General features: G+C 42.6%; 1 protein-coding gene across 3 annotated transcripts in view; it reads left to right on the forward strand.

Annotated features, from left to right (window-relative positions):
- Window positions 1-1,991: 1,991 nt before the first annotated feature.
- Window positions 1,992-16,092, forward strand: part of ACVR1C (activin A receptor type 1C) — a 99,594-nt gene continuing 85,493 nt past the window's right edge. For 2 of the 3 annotated variants that reach the window (XM_044303407.1, XM_044303408.1), the window contains exon 1: window positions 1,992-2,201. In XM_044303407.1, the coding sequence (XP_044159342.1) occupies window positions 2,123-2,201 (79 nt within the window). In that variant the 5' untranslated portion in view covers window positions 1,992-2,122. Of the gene's footprint in view, window positions 2,202-14,372; window positions 14,546-16,092 lie in introns of those variants that run through there. The other variant, XM_044303409.1, reaches the window with a different exon arrangement.

Genomic DNA, 16,092 nt, shown 5'->3' on the forward strand with positions numbered 1-16,092 from the left:
TTGAAAAACACAACCCGTCCTGCACCAAACAAGCCTTCATACAGCTACACTGATGGAACAGTATAAACGTTCTGGCTTTTGGAATACGATGATTAAGGCCCAAAATAGGCTGGTCCTTAATGGGTTAAATGCCTTTGGGAATTTCATATCACGCTGCCGCCATATACTGTAGGTAACAATATCCCACATCAAATTCTGTCAAGACCAGTTTGGCCCGAAGTGGTTCTGGGCATAAAAAAATGGCATCAAAGTAAGGAGATGGCAACTTTTTTGCTGATTTAAATAAGCAATGGGTTGTTTTAAGCAGGGGTGGAATTACAATTTTTAACAACAGGTTCCCTACTCAACGGCGGACACGCAGCGTCACGACACGTTATATACATATACCATATATATGCAACACACATGAATACACCATATACATGGTACACATACATAAATGCACCAGAGATACACTACACACACATACCACCCAACTATCAACAGTGGCCCAAAGTTTTTTTTTTTTGGCATAAAAACTGGTATCAAAATGGGCAGATTTCTACTGATTTGAAAATGGAATGGGCGTTTTCAAAGGGTTAAAATCTTTGGGCTGGTAAAAAGTTGCCATCTCCCCACTATAATGCCAGCTTTCATGCCAAGAACCACTTTGGTCCAGCCTGGACTCGAATGAATTTGATGAGGGACATCACTCTTTGTGTGTGTGCAGTGACATATCATTTAACCCTTTAAAGACACCAGTCACTTACTCAAATCAGTTAAAAGTGGTCATATGCCCCCTTTGATGCCAGTATACCCATAACCACTTTGGGCCTCCCTGGTCTCTACTGAATTTACGATGGGACATCGCCGTGTGCCAGCAGTATGAGATCCGTAGCCTAAATGCATTTAACCCTTTGAAAACATCCAGCACTTATTCAAATCAGTAAAAAGCAGCCCTCTGCCCACTTTGATGCCAGCTTTTATAGCCACAAGCACTTTAGGACTGGACTCGAATTTAGGGCACTTGCACACGGGCGTAGCCGTTTTTGCTGTCCACAAATTGTGGATCTGCAAAACACGGACATGGGCCATGTGCGCTCCGCTTTTTGCAGAATTGAACGTCCAGCCCATATTACTTATTCACATCAGTAAAAGTGGCCGCCTGCCCATATTGATGCCACTTTTTATGCACAGCACTACTTTGCGCCAGGCTGGACTTGGCTAAATTTGATGTTGAGCGTCCCCAGCGTGTGTGGGTGGTGGGATACCTGTTGCCCCAAATCATTTAACACTTGTCACTCAAATAAGTAAAAAGTGCATCTGCCCACTTTGGTGACAAGTTTAGTGCCCAAGAAAAATTCGGGCTACCATGGATTTGATTTAATTTGACGACGGGTACTCCTCTTTCCTCTATTCCAGTGTGAGTTCAGCGGTCCAAAGTCATTTAACCCTTTAAAAACATCTATCCCTTATTTAAATCAGTAAAAACTGTCCATCTGCCCACTTTGATGCCAGCTTTTACGCTCAAAACCACTGTATGCCAGCCTGGACTTGAGTGAATTTAGTGAGAGGCATCCCTCTCTTTGTGCCAGCAGTGTGAGTTCAGTGGTCCAAAAGTATTTAACCCTTTGGAAACACCTGTAACGTATTGATATCAGTAAAAACTAGCTGTCTACCCACTTTGATGCCAGCTTTTATGCCCAGAACTGCTTTGAGACAGACTGGACTTGACTGAATTTGGTGCAGGACATGACTATCTGTATGTGGGCACAGAATGGTACTATTTGATGCCAGTTTTTTTTTCCCAAGCTGCTTTCACGTTCCCCTCAGTCCTGTGCTTGATATGTTCTCCATAGCTACCGAAGCAGTAAAATAGGAAAATACATTTCTCCTGAATAAGACGCCAACTTCAGCGTGAGTGTGTGCCTGTAGTGAGCTGATGACAGGCAGGGGGTGACAAGTGACAGCCGGCCTCATGTGACAGTTCAGGCTGGAGGAGGAGGAGTTGCTGGATGTGATCAGAGCTTGGAAAGTGCCCGGGAGCTCCAGTCCTGCTGCTGCCCCAGCGTCCTGCTCCTCAGCTCGGATATCTCATCTGACCCAGCCGGGGAAGGCAACTGCCTGCAGATGAGTGGGCACCATGCTGACCTCCGGGCTCCCTCCCTTGCCCCGGACCATGACGGTACTCCTGCTGCTGGGAGCAGCCACCTTGTGCACAGGTATCGAACCTATCACCAGCACCAGGGACTGAATGAAAAGGTTACAGGCGGTGCGTGGAGCAGACAGAGCTGTTCAATATATATACACACACTATATATACAATTATTGTACAGGAATACACTATATATACTTGCACAGATACACTATGTATACATTAACTGTACATAGAGACATTATATATGCATGCACCATACAGGAATATACTATGTATACACGTACTGCACAGGATTACACATTATATACATGTGATATACAGAGATACACTGTATATACATTTACTGTGCAGAGATACACTATATATACATTTAATGTCCAGGTATATACTATATATATATATATACACACACACATGTATTGTGCAGAGATACACTATATATACATTTAATGTCCAGGTATATACTATATATATACACACATGTATTGTACAGGGATACACTGTATATACATATACTGTGCAGGGATACACTATATATACACATGTGATATACTGAGATACACTGTATATACATTCACTGTCCAGGTATACACTATATATACATGTATTGTACAGATACACTATATACAGTATACATGTATTGTACAGATACACTATATGTACACATGTACTGTACAGGGATACACTATATATACATTTACTGTGCAGGTATACACTGTATATACATATACCATACAGGTATACTCTATATATACATGTATTGTACAGAGATACACTATATATACACACATGTATTGAACAGGGATACACTATATATACACACACATGTATTGAACAGGGATACACTATATATACATTTACTGTGCAGGTATACACTGTATATACATATACCATACAGGTATACTCTATATATACATGTATTGTGCAGAGATACACTATATATACACACATGTATTGAACAGGGATACACTATATATACATTTACTGTGCAGGTATACACTGTATATACATATACCATACAGAGATACAATATATATACATGTATTGTACAGGTATAAAATATATATACATGTATGGTACAGGGATACATTATATATATATATGTGTACTGTACAGGGATACACTATACGTACATGTACTGTACAGGGATACCCTATATATACACATGCACTGTACAGAAATACACTATATATACATGTATTGTACAGGGATGCACTATATATACATTTACTGTGCAGGTATACACTGTATATACATATAACATACAGGTATACACTATATATACATGTATTGTACAGAGATACACTATATATACCTGTATTGTACAGGGAAACACTATATATATATATATATATATATACACACACACATGTAATTGTACAGAGATACACTATATATATAAATGTATTGTACAGAGATACCTTATATATACGTGTATTGCACATAGATACACTATATGTACATGTATTGTACAGGGATATACTATATATATATGCATTGTACATAGATACACTATATATAAATGTATTGTACAGGGATACACTATATATACATGTATTGTGAAGGGATACAGTATATACACATGTATTGTACAGATATACACTATATATATATATATATATATATATATGTGTGTATTGTACAGAGATACACTATATATACATGTATTGTACAGGGATGTACTATATACACATGTATTGTACAGAGATACACTATATATACATTTACTGTGCAGGTATACACTGCATATACATATACTGTACAGGGAAACACTATATATATATATATATATATATATATATATATATATTACATAGATACACTATATATACACATGTATTGTTCAGGGATACACTATATATACATGTATTGTACAGAGATACACTATATATAAATGTATTGTACAGAGATACACTATATATACACATGTATTGTTCAGGGATACACTATATATATATAGTACATAGATACACTATATATACACATGTACTGTACATAGATACACTATATATACATGTACTGTACAGGGATACACTATATATACACATGTATTGTACAGGGATACACTATATATGCACATGTATTTTAAAGAGATGCACTATATATACATGTATTGTACAGGGATACACTATAGCAGTGATGGCTAACCTTGGCACTCCAGCTGTGGTAAAACTCCCAACTCCCAAGATGCCCCCTTGCCTGGCTGCTCTCAGAACTCTATAGAAATAAATGAAGCATGCTGGGAGTCGTAGTTTCACCACAGCTGGAGTGCCAAGGTTAGCCATCACTGCACTATATATATACACATTTACTGTGCAGGTATACGCTGTATATAAATATACTATCCAGGTGTACACTATATATACATGTATTGTACAAATATACACTATACATACATGTACAGTATTACACGTTAGATACATGTAATATACAAGGACACACTGTATATACAGTACATGTATTGTACAGGGATGCAAGTATTTTCATATATTGTACTATATATATATATATATATATATATGTATATATATATATATATATATATATACACATACATACATACACACTGCATTTGAATGTACTATGCATGCACATACTATTTATGAATACACTATACATATACATGGATGCACTATACACTATATATACATGTACTGCACAGGATTACACATTATATACATGTGATATACAGGGATACACACATTTTTATATATTGTACTAGTATACAGTACACTATACATGCATGAACTACATATAAATTCACACATTCATGTACTACATTTGAATATACTATGTATGCAGTATACATTTACATGGATGCACTATACACGGATGCAGTATTTATACATACACTATACATGGATACACTGTATATACATGTAGTATATAAGGATACAATATATGTACATGTGTATTGAATGTAGCTGTATATAATTTAGTATATATTCCTGCATTATATCTATTATACTATGCAGTGTCATACATTAACTATACACACTGTTACTTTATAAACATAAACTCATAAAAATAATATGCACACTAGATTGCAATCTATTCATTCATCTGTACGTATGCATATGTGAGTACACGTTATATATCTGCATGGTATATATACACGTGACATACTGTACATTCTATTTACATATGTGTAGTATATACATGAATAGTGTCAGACCCTGGCGTATCGGACCATGGATATCCTCCTCTTCTTCTCTCCTTTCTCTTGGTCATGTAGCGGAGTTCAGAATCTCTTTTCTATCCCTCTATGGTCTGATCTATGAGGGAATATTGCACGTGATATTTACTTACCCCAGATATTAAAGTAATCAGTGTGTGCTAATATACTATTAAGGCCTCATGCACACCATAAAACAGCAATAGCCGTGAGTATCCAGGTTTTGCAGGGCCCTGAACGGCAAACTTGCCGAATAAGGCCTCTTTCACACTTGCGTTGTCCGGATCCGGCGTGTACTCCACTTGCCAGAAGTACACGCCGGATCCGGAAAAACGCAAGTGTACTGAAAGCATTTGAAGACGGATCCGTCTTCAAAATGCGTTCAGTGTTACTATGGCACCCAGGACGCTATTAAAGTCCTGGTTGCCATAGTAGTAGTGGGGAGCGGGGGAGCAGCATACTTACAGTCCGCGCGGCTCCCGGGGCGCTCCAGAGTGACGTCAGAGCGCCCCATGCGCATGGATGACGTGTCCATGCGATCACGTCATCCATGCTCTTGGGGCGCCCTGACGTCACTCTGAAGCGCCCCGGGAGCCGCACGGACGGTAAGTATGCTGCTCCTCCGCTCCCTGCTACACTTTACCATGGCTGCCAGGACTTTAGCGTCCCAGCAGCCATGGTAACCATTGAGAAAAAGCTAAACGTCGTATCCGGCAATGCGCCGAAACGACGTTTAGCTTAAGGCCGGATCTGGATCAATGCCTTTCAATGGGCATTCATTCCGGATCCGGCCTTGCGGCAAGTGTTCAGGATTTTTGGCCGGCGCAAAAAGCGCAGCATGCTGCGGTATTTTCTCCGGCCAAAAAACGTTCCGTTCCGGCACTGAAGACATCCTGATGCATCCTGAACGGATTTCTCTCCATTCAGAATGCATTAGGATAAAACTGATCAGGATTCTTCCGGCATAGAGCCCCGAGGACGGAAATCTATGCCGGAAGACAAGAACCCAAGTGTGAAAGAGCCCTTACATCTGCAAAAATACAAGAGATGGGGTCGGATTGTTACATTCTTAGATTTGCTATTCAGGACACCTGGAAAGCCGGGTGAGAACAACTGTACGAGCTATAACTGGCTGCCATGATAACTGTCATCCAGCTTTCCCACAAACAGATATAATGTAAAACGTGGCTATATAGAATTCCTGATATAAGAGGACATGTCAAGGATTTTTAGGGGAAGTAGACTTTAAAAGTTATTATATCAGAACATATATATACTATACATACAAATATAGAAATACACAAACATTCATACAGTAGTGATTATACAAGCACATGTATAAATACATACCCAGATGTACATAACTATACACACATGGAAATTATCTATCTATTATCTATCTATCTATCTATCTATCTATCTATCTATCTATCTATCTATCTATCCAGTATAGATATTCCTTTATATACCACACGAATAAACTGAAGCCACAGATTGCATTACGTGGACTGGCATAATCCAGCTGGCATGACTCAGTTCATCAGCACTAAGCCTGGTGCCTGGTGGGGGTGGGGACTATGGATTGCAATAGTCAGCACCATTTTTTGGCATTTCCAGTCATTTGAGGAAACCTCTCAGTCAATGTCGTTGTCGTCATTACGGAATATTTGTTTTTACATGAACATTGTATTTGAGGCTTGTGTGCAGGAGCGATCCATGATTAAATCTGTTGCTGTGGGGTGAACTCTGAGCCCTAGTGTAATCTTCTTAAGGGAGAGAGCTAAAAAAAGGTCAGAACTACATGTGCAAGGGTATGCCGTCCATAGAGGAGTGCTTAGATAATCACACTGGGCTCATGTATCAGATTTTGAGGATAGGAAGTTGCAATAAATGTTTCACCTCAAGATATTTGCTCAGCGTACCTGCAGAACACTCCAGTTCTGTCCAAACCTCCTGCCTATGCTAGATGTATAAAGTGCAGGATGAGACTTTGATATGGATGACCTGTATCAGGTTGGTGGGGGTCCCTACCCTGAACCTCCACCCATCAGCTGCTAGAAGGGGCCACGACCACTGTCACAGTGTATGGAGCTAGCAGCGGATGAGTGGGGGTCTGGGTGTCGTACCCCCACCAATCTGATATTGATAAGGATAGTTCATAAGTATTAAAGTCTTATATGTCACAGGTTCTGTCACTGTAACTAGAAAATACATGATAATATTAAAACAAGACTTTTTGTATCTTGAAGACCATCTGTCAGCAGTTTTGTACCTATGACACCGGCTGACCTGTTACATGTGCACTTGGCAGCTGAAGACATCTGTGTTGGTCCCATGTTCTTATGTGCCCGCATTACTGAGAAACATGTTTTATTATATGCAAATGAACCTCTAGGAGCAACGGGGGCGTTACCATTACACCTAGAGGCTCTGCTCTCTCTGCACTTGCCACAGCCTCTCCACTTAGATGGGCAGGGCCAGGTGTGATGATCGGGGCAGATGAAGTGCATGATAGGCCCGGGGCTGTCCACCCAACTCGGGCCCCTGACTCCATTTTAGTTTAAAAAAAATTTAGTATGAAGAGGCTGTGGTGCTTCATGAGCGCAACAGTCTCCTCCTAGGCCATATGACATCACATTCATCGTTCACGTGGTCTAGGTGCAGCTCAGTGGCATCCACGTAATTGGGACTGAGCTGCAATACCCAGCACAGTGCTATCAAATGGACAGCGCTGTGCTTGGTAAGGAGCAAAGAGGCTGCGGGGCTCACTGGGACATCGCGGTCTCCTCAAAGAGCTGATTGGCGGGGGGCCAGGAGTCGGACCCCCACCATCTCATAACTCTCTGAGTACAGATGTCATAGATGTTACCTGCAGTCCTATGTAACACCCCACATAACACAGTGAACTATTGTGTTATGTGGGATGTGACATAGGACTGCAATAATAATTTCCTCAACACTGTCCCCATATAGTAATTTCACCCCACACTGCCCCATATAGTAATTTCCCCCCACTGTCCCATATAGTAATTTTCCCAACACTGCCCCATATAGTAATTCCCCCCCCCCACTTCCCCATATAGTAATTTCCCCAACACTTCCCCATATAGTAATTTCCCCAACACTGCCCCATATAGTAATCCCCCCCACTTCCCCATATAGTAATTTCCCCCACACTGCCCCATATAGTAATTTCCCCCACACTGCCCCATATAGTAATTTCCCCAACACTGCCCCATATAGTAATTCCCCCCCCCCACTTCCCCATATAGTAATTTCTCCAACACTTCCCCATATAGTAATTTCCCCCACATTGCCCCATATAGTAATTTCCCCCCACACTGCCCCATATAGTAATTTCCCCCCACACTGCCCCATATAGTAATTTCCCCAACACTGCCCCATATAGTAATTTCCCCAACACTGCCCCATATAGTAATTTCCCCCCACACTGCCCCCATATAGTAATTTCCCCAACACTGCCCCCATATAGTAATTTCCCCAACACTGCCCCATATAGTAATTTCCCCCCACACTGCCCCATATAGTAATTTCCCTAACACTGCCCCATATAGTAATTCCCCCCCCCCCACTTCCCCATATAGTAATTTCTCCAACACTTCCCCATATAGTAATTTCCCCCACACTGCTCCATATAGTAATTTCCTCCACATTGCTCCATATAGTAATTTCCCCCCACACTGCCCCATATAGTAATTTCCCCCCACACTGCCCCCATATAGTAATTTCCCCCCACACTGCCCCCATATAGTAATTTCCCCCACACTGCCCCATATAGTAATTCCCCCCCACTTCCCCATATAGTAATTTCCCCAACACTTCCCCATATAGTAATTTCCCCCACACTGCCCCATATAGTAATTTCCCCCCACACTGCCCCCATATAGTAATTTCCCCCCACACTGCCCCATATAGTAATTTCCCCAACACTGCCCCATATAGTAATCCCCCCCACTTCCCTATATAGTAATTTCCCCAACACTGCCCCATATAGTAATTTCCCCAACACTTCCCCATATAGTAATTTCCCCCACACTGCTCCATATAGTAATTTCCCCCACATTGCCCCATATAGTAATTTCCCCCCACACTGCCCCCATATAGTAATTTCCCCCACACTTCCCTCATATAGTAATTTCCCCCCACACTGCCCCCATATAGTAATTTCCCCCCACACTGCCCCCATATAGTAATTTCCCCCCACACTGCCCCCATATAGTAATTTCCCCAACATTGTCCCCATATAGTAATTTCCCCAATACTGCCCCATACAGTAATTTCCCCCACACTGCCCCATATAGCAATTTCCCCCACACTGCCCCTTCTATTAATTTCCCCCCACACTGCCCCATATAGTAATTTCCCCCCACACTGCCCCATATAGTAATTTCCCCAACACTGTCCCCATATAGTAATTTCCCCCACACTGCCCCATATAGTAATTTCCCCCCACACTGTCCCATATAGTAATTTCCCCCACACTGCCCCATATAGTAATTTCCCCCACACTGCCCCATATAGTAATTTCCCCCCACACTGTCCCATATAGTAATTTCCCCCACACTGCCCCATATAGTAATTTCCCCCACACTGCCCCATATAGTAATTTCCCCCCACACTGTCCCATATAGTAATTTCCCCCCACACTGTCCCACATAGTAATTTCCCCCCACACTAACCCATGTAGTAATTTCCCCCACACTGCCCCATATAGTAATTTCCCCAACACTGCCCCATATAGTAATTCCCCCCCCCCACTTCCCCATATAGTAATTTCTCCAACACTTCCCCATATAGTAATTTCCCCCACATTGCCCCATATAGTAATTTCCCCCCACACTGCCCCATATAGTAATTTCCCCCCACACTGCCCCATATAGTAATTTCCCCAACACTGCCCCATATAGTAATTTCCCCCCACACTGCCCCCATATAGTAATTTCCCCAACACTGCCCCCATATAGTAATTTCCCCAACACTGCCCCATATAGTAATTTCCCCCCACACTGTCCCCATATAGTAATTTCCCACCACACTGTCCCCATATAGTAATTTCCCCCCACACTGCCCCCATATAGTAATTTCCCCCCACACTGCCCCATATAGTAATTTCCCCCACACTGCCCCATATAGTAATTTCCCTAACACTGCCCCATATAGTAATTCCCCCCCCCCCCCCACATAGTAATTTCTCCAACACTTCCCCATATAGTAATTTCCCCCACACTGCTCCATATAGTAATTTCCTCCACATTGCTCCATATAGTAATTTCCCCCCACACTGCCCCATATAGTAATTTCCCCCCACACTGCCCCCATATAGTAATTTCCCCCCACACTGCCCCCATATAGTAATTTCCCCCACACTGCCCCATATAGTAATTCCCCCCCACTTCCCCATATAGTAATTTCCCCAACACTTCCCCATATAGTAATTTCCCCCACACTGCCCCATATAGTAATTTCCCCCCACACTGCCCCCATATAGTAATTTCCCCCCACACTGCCCCATATAGTAATTTCCCCCCACACTGCCCCATATAGTAATCCCCCCCACTTCCCTATATAGTAATTTCCCCAACACTGCCCCATATAGTAATTTCCCCAACACTTCCCCATATAGTAATTTCCCCCACACTGCTCCATATAGTAATTTCCCCCACATTGCCCCATATAGTAATTTCCCCCCACACTGCCCCCATATAGTAATTTCCCCCACACTTCCCTCATATAGTAATTTCCCCCCACACTGCCCCCATATAGTAATTTCCCCCCACACTGCCCCCATATAGTAATTTCCCCAACATTGTCCCCATATAGTAATTTCCCCCACACTGCCCCATAGAGTAATTTCCCCCACACTGCCCCATATAGCAATTTCCCCCACACTGCCCCATATAGTAATTTCCCCCCACACTGCCCCATATAGTAATTTCCCCCCACACTGCCCCATATAGTAATTTCCCCCACACTGCCCCATATAGTAATTTCCCCCACACTGCCCCATATAGTAATTTCCCCCCACACTGTCCCATATAGTAATTTCCCCCACACTGCCCCATATAGTAATTTCCCCCACACTGCCCCATATAATAATTTCCCCCACACTGTCCCATATAGTAATTTCCCCCACACTGCCCCATATAGTAATTTCCCCCACACTGCCCCATATAGTAATTTCCCCCCCCACTGTCCCATATAGTAATTTCCCCCCACACTGTCCCACATAGTAATTTCCCCCCACACTAACCCATGTAGTAATTTCTAGTGTTGAGCGTGAATATTCGAATAGCAAATTTTTTCATCGAATATCGGCACTTCGCTAATTCGCGAATATTTCGAATATAGCACTATAAATTCGTTATATTCAGTTATATTAATCGAATTGCGATTTCAACTTAGAGCTGGTTTTCTATGGTTGGCTTGGTAGAATTAGCGAAGATGACGCTTGACGAATATGACGAATGTATTCGTCATATTCCTCAAAACGAAGATAACAAAGTATTCGCCATCTTCGTTTTAGCTCCATATTCGTCAACTTCGCTACTTCTAGCAATCAAATAGGAAAGTTGACCATAGAGACAGCTACGTTTTTAATTCGCTATGCGATATTACTTTGCTTTTTTTTTAAATAAATAAAATAATTATAATATTTGATAATTATTATAATTATTCTATTTACGGTATTTTTTTAAAAAAAGCAAAGTAATGTAATCGCATAGTGAATTAAAAACTTAGCTGTCTCTATAGTCAACTTTCCTATTTGATTGCTAGAAGCAGCGAAGTTGACGAATAAAAAAAGATGCCTGAACAGGACCTGTTAGCGAATTTTAACTAATTTCCATAGAAGAACCAAGGTCTCTGTAGAAGAAGTGATTGCTTTCCTGAAACAGAGCAATGTGCTCAGGCCACATACCTGAATGTTGTGAGCACGGGTGGCACATCATTTCTGCAACTGGTGCTTCCTTCTGCAATAGCTGTTGGCCAAATGTTCGCTTGGCTGGCGGCTATTTCGCCGGACTCCCTCATACACTTATATACATGGTTTGGCTGAGGTTTTATGTTTTGGGAGAGAGGAGGAAGCTTCTGTCAGACGCATACAGAATACAAATTTCACTTTTGCCTACTGGTGCCGTTTACTGCAGACTGTATTCTTGGTAATGGACTCTTCCTCGGGCCTCATGCTTATGGCCGTTGCTCGGCCGTTCCGTGCATTAGGGAGGGGACCGCAATCTGCGGTCCCCATGCACGGGCACTATCCTTGCGGCTGCTGTGACGAATCCAAACCCATTCAACTTGAATGGGTCCATGATCTGTCTGCAGAACATATTCCATTTTTTTGTGGTGCGGAGGCACGGAGAGAAACCTCACAGTAGTGCTTCTGTGGGATTCCGTGCCTCCGTTCCACACTGCACCTTTCAGATGGGTCTGCATCCGTGATGAGGTGAGCAAATGGCCGGTGCCCGCCTATTGCGGATCTGCTATTTGCGTGTCGCATTACGGGCACAGCCGTGTGCATGAGGCCTTATTCACAGAGGCTATATTAATGGCTGTTAACAACGCGGCAGCCCGTGTCTACTATCGCATTGACAGAACACAGGCTGGTGTAAACAGAGAATATATTCTGTTGACAGTTCTGCTGCAGGGAATGTGGATTTCCTTACCGCCCTCCAATATTATTACTGGATCACTTGCCAAGCATGCCGGCCTGATAATACCATGATATCAGGGAATTGCTGGTGGTATTACAGATTGTAAACAAGCTTTCTGATCACGGGAACCCTTTATATATGTTTTCACATTTATTACTGTTTCTTTACTTATTTTCAGTCAATCTTTTGTCTCTTTTGTCGATATTTCAATCTATTACATAGCAACTGAAAACATTTCAGCGAGCTGTAAGATTTTAATACTTTCCAGGCTGACAAGTTGTTTAGCAATTTGGTACAAAGACGGTGGTATACGATCAATCAAGGCACACTACATGATTGCTATGTGGCCTGCCAGATTGAGGGGCCCAGCCTGGCTAATGGCGCAACTTCTGCTCAACGCTGTAAGGAGCGCCCACTCTGATAGACAAGAGAAGAGAGAAATATGCGGCCATCATTTGAATAGCATAATTTTGAGATCGAGCAGAACATTATAACAGCTTTACCCCCAATTTGGTCAGGGAAGCCAAAAAAACACATATGTAGGACTGCAGTGATATCTACAACAGAATGGTCACCTAACTGGAGTTGTAACCAGTCAAACCAAAAGTAATGTATATGGCACCCATAAATATTGAAAGTGTAATTGAAAAGTGGGATTGCCTTAAAAGATAACTTTTAATAGTCAATGGTTAGAATAGTAGGCCCAATAGTTTCATTAGAGACTACATACATTAGTAGTCATGCACCACCAAATGAAAAAGGTAGAGAAGAGAGGCAGGTGTGAGGTGTAAACACTTGCTAGGAGGGTGAGTTTACGAAACATAGGGATACAGATAAAGAGGGAGACAGATGCTGGGTCTCTTCCCCTGGTATATCCCTAGGTTCTAACTCAGGATGGTACCCTCACTATATGTCCCTTAGTGTCCCTTGCAGGCAATAACAGTGACTGCCCAGCTTCCTCAGAAATGCAAAGGTATCACACATTCAAGGACATACAAATCATATAGTACTAAACATAAGCATAGACCCGACGCGTTTCACTGGCAGTCAGCCAGGTCATCAGGGGACCTATATGCAAAACAAAACAAAGTACACACACATACACAGTATTAGAGAAGTATCCAACCCATGGCGCTTCCAAGTGTGTTGGGGCCAGCCAGGGAAGAAACAGTATTGTGAAAAAACTGATACTTAGCTTCTCTATGTGCAGCGATTCAGGGTCCACTCCTCCTGCGTATGGCAGTGATGGCAGTGAGTGCCCGTGCTGGCGTTCTTTTAAACCAGCGCGGTCCTAGATAGATCCGCCCCAAGATCACATGCTCCGATCACGCGGGTCGTGACGTCACTGGTCACGAGTGCACCGCGTCACGGAGAGGAGGCACATGATCGGGACACAGACTAGAGGTGTGTCCGTGTGGCCCAATGTCCATCCCCAACAATTTGGTGGCGGTGATTCAGACAGCATTGAGGGGCGGAGATATGGAGATGAGGGGTATGAGAGATGGGCTAGCTCAGCCACCCCCAATCAACCATACATAGTGGCATAAATAGCCAAGTAAGGTGAGTCATTCCTATAGAATCATAGAAGGCGCTACCAAGGTATTTAAGTAGAATGCTCACTGGACAGGTTAGATTTAAAGAAATAGACAGATACATTTCCCAATGGTATCTGGTACAGCAGAATAAGCATATTAGCAGAAAATTAGAATAGGGGGACCTAATAAAGCCCCATTACAAGAAGCTAGACAAGTAGATGGGTCCCTATATGTAATGTGAAGTATGAACATATCGTGCGGTGAGGGTCATTCTGGGTATCAAAAATACCCCAATTAATGATCACTCATCTAATGAACTCATCTTTATCGACCCTCTTGGAGGAGGCAACTGGACAGCTGCCACTAGTCAACCTGGTCTCCTCGATGTAGCACCCAAAGGAAAGTTGCTCATTTAAGCCATTTGGTTGTGAGGTCTTCAATTCAAATATCCACCAGGTCTCCCTTTGCAGTATTTTCCTGTCCCAGTTGCCTCCTCTTTTTAAAGGAACGAGTTCAATGGCCATGATTGTCATGCCCTCGATTTTGCCATTATGGCTAGCTTCTACATATTTAGCCAGTGGGGTGTCCCTACCATTTCTAATGTCACCTAGGTGTTCTCCCACCTGTCTTCGAAATTCCCAGGTGGTTTTGCTTATATATTCTAGGCCTCAGTGACATGTTACCTTGTAGATGACTCCCCTTGGTCTACAATTCAGAAAGCACTTGATTGAATACATTTTGCCTGTTACATTACTGCAGAAATCCCTACCCCTCATGATGAAGGGGCAGGCAACGCAACCACTTGCAATGAAAGCAGCCAGCTAGTGGTTTAAGCCACATAGCTGTATTTGCACCGGTTTCGCTAAAGTCACTATGCACCAAGCGATCCCCGAGGCTGCGACCCTTGCAATACGTAATTTGTGCATTTGGTGCAACAATTTGTTTGATGTCGGGATCCAGGAGAAGGATACCCCAATGTTTTGAAATAACACTTCTCACTTCCCCTGCGGCACCATCATAGGTACCAATCAATCGTATAGTGTTCTCCGCAGTCTTTGCTTTTTTGGAGTGAAGAAGTTCAGTTCGACTTTTAAGTCGGCTCTTTGATAAGCTTGCTTTAGGACAGAGTCAGGATAACCCTTTTCCTCAAACCTAACTCGTAGGTCTCCTGCTTGTTGCTTGTAATCGTTCACAGTGGAGCAGTTTCTCCTCATCCTCAAATATTGTCCGGTGGGGATTCGCCTTTTAAGGGGGAGGGGATGGTGGCTATCCCAATTCAACAAGGAATTGGTGGATGTGGGTTTTCTATAAGTTTTAGTCACCAGTTCTCCCCGATTCCCTCTCATAATGACAATATCCAAGAATGGGAGGGCATCTTTTTTCCTCTCTGAAGTGAATCGCAGGCCAACCTCATTGATATTAAGGATACCCACGAAATGATGCAAATCTTCAACCTCCCCTTTCCATAATAGGAAAATATCATCGATGAATCTAACCCATGTGACAACATTCTCAGTCACATGGGCCAGAGGGTCACCAAAGACCATGGTCCTCTCCCACCAGCCCAGGAAC

Source organism: Bufo gargarizans, chromosome 8, assembly GCF_014858855.1.
Source record: "Bufo gargarizans isolate SCDJY-AF-19 chromosome 8, ASM1485885v1, whole genome shotgun sequence".
In the NCBI taxonomy this organism is placed as follows: Eukaryota; Metazoa; Chordata; class Amphibia; order Anura; family Bufonidae; genus Bufo; species Bufo gargarizans.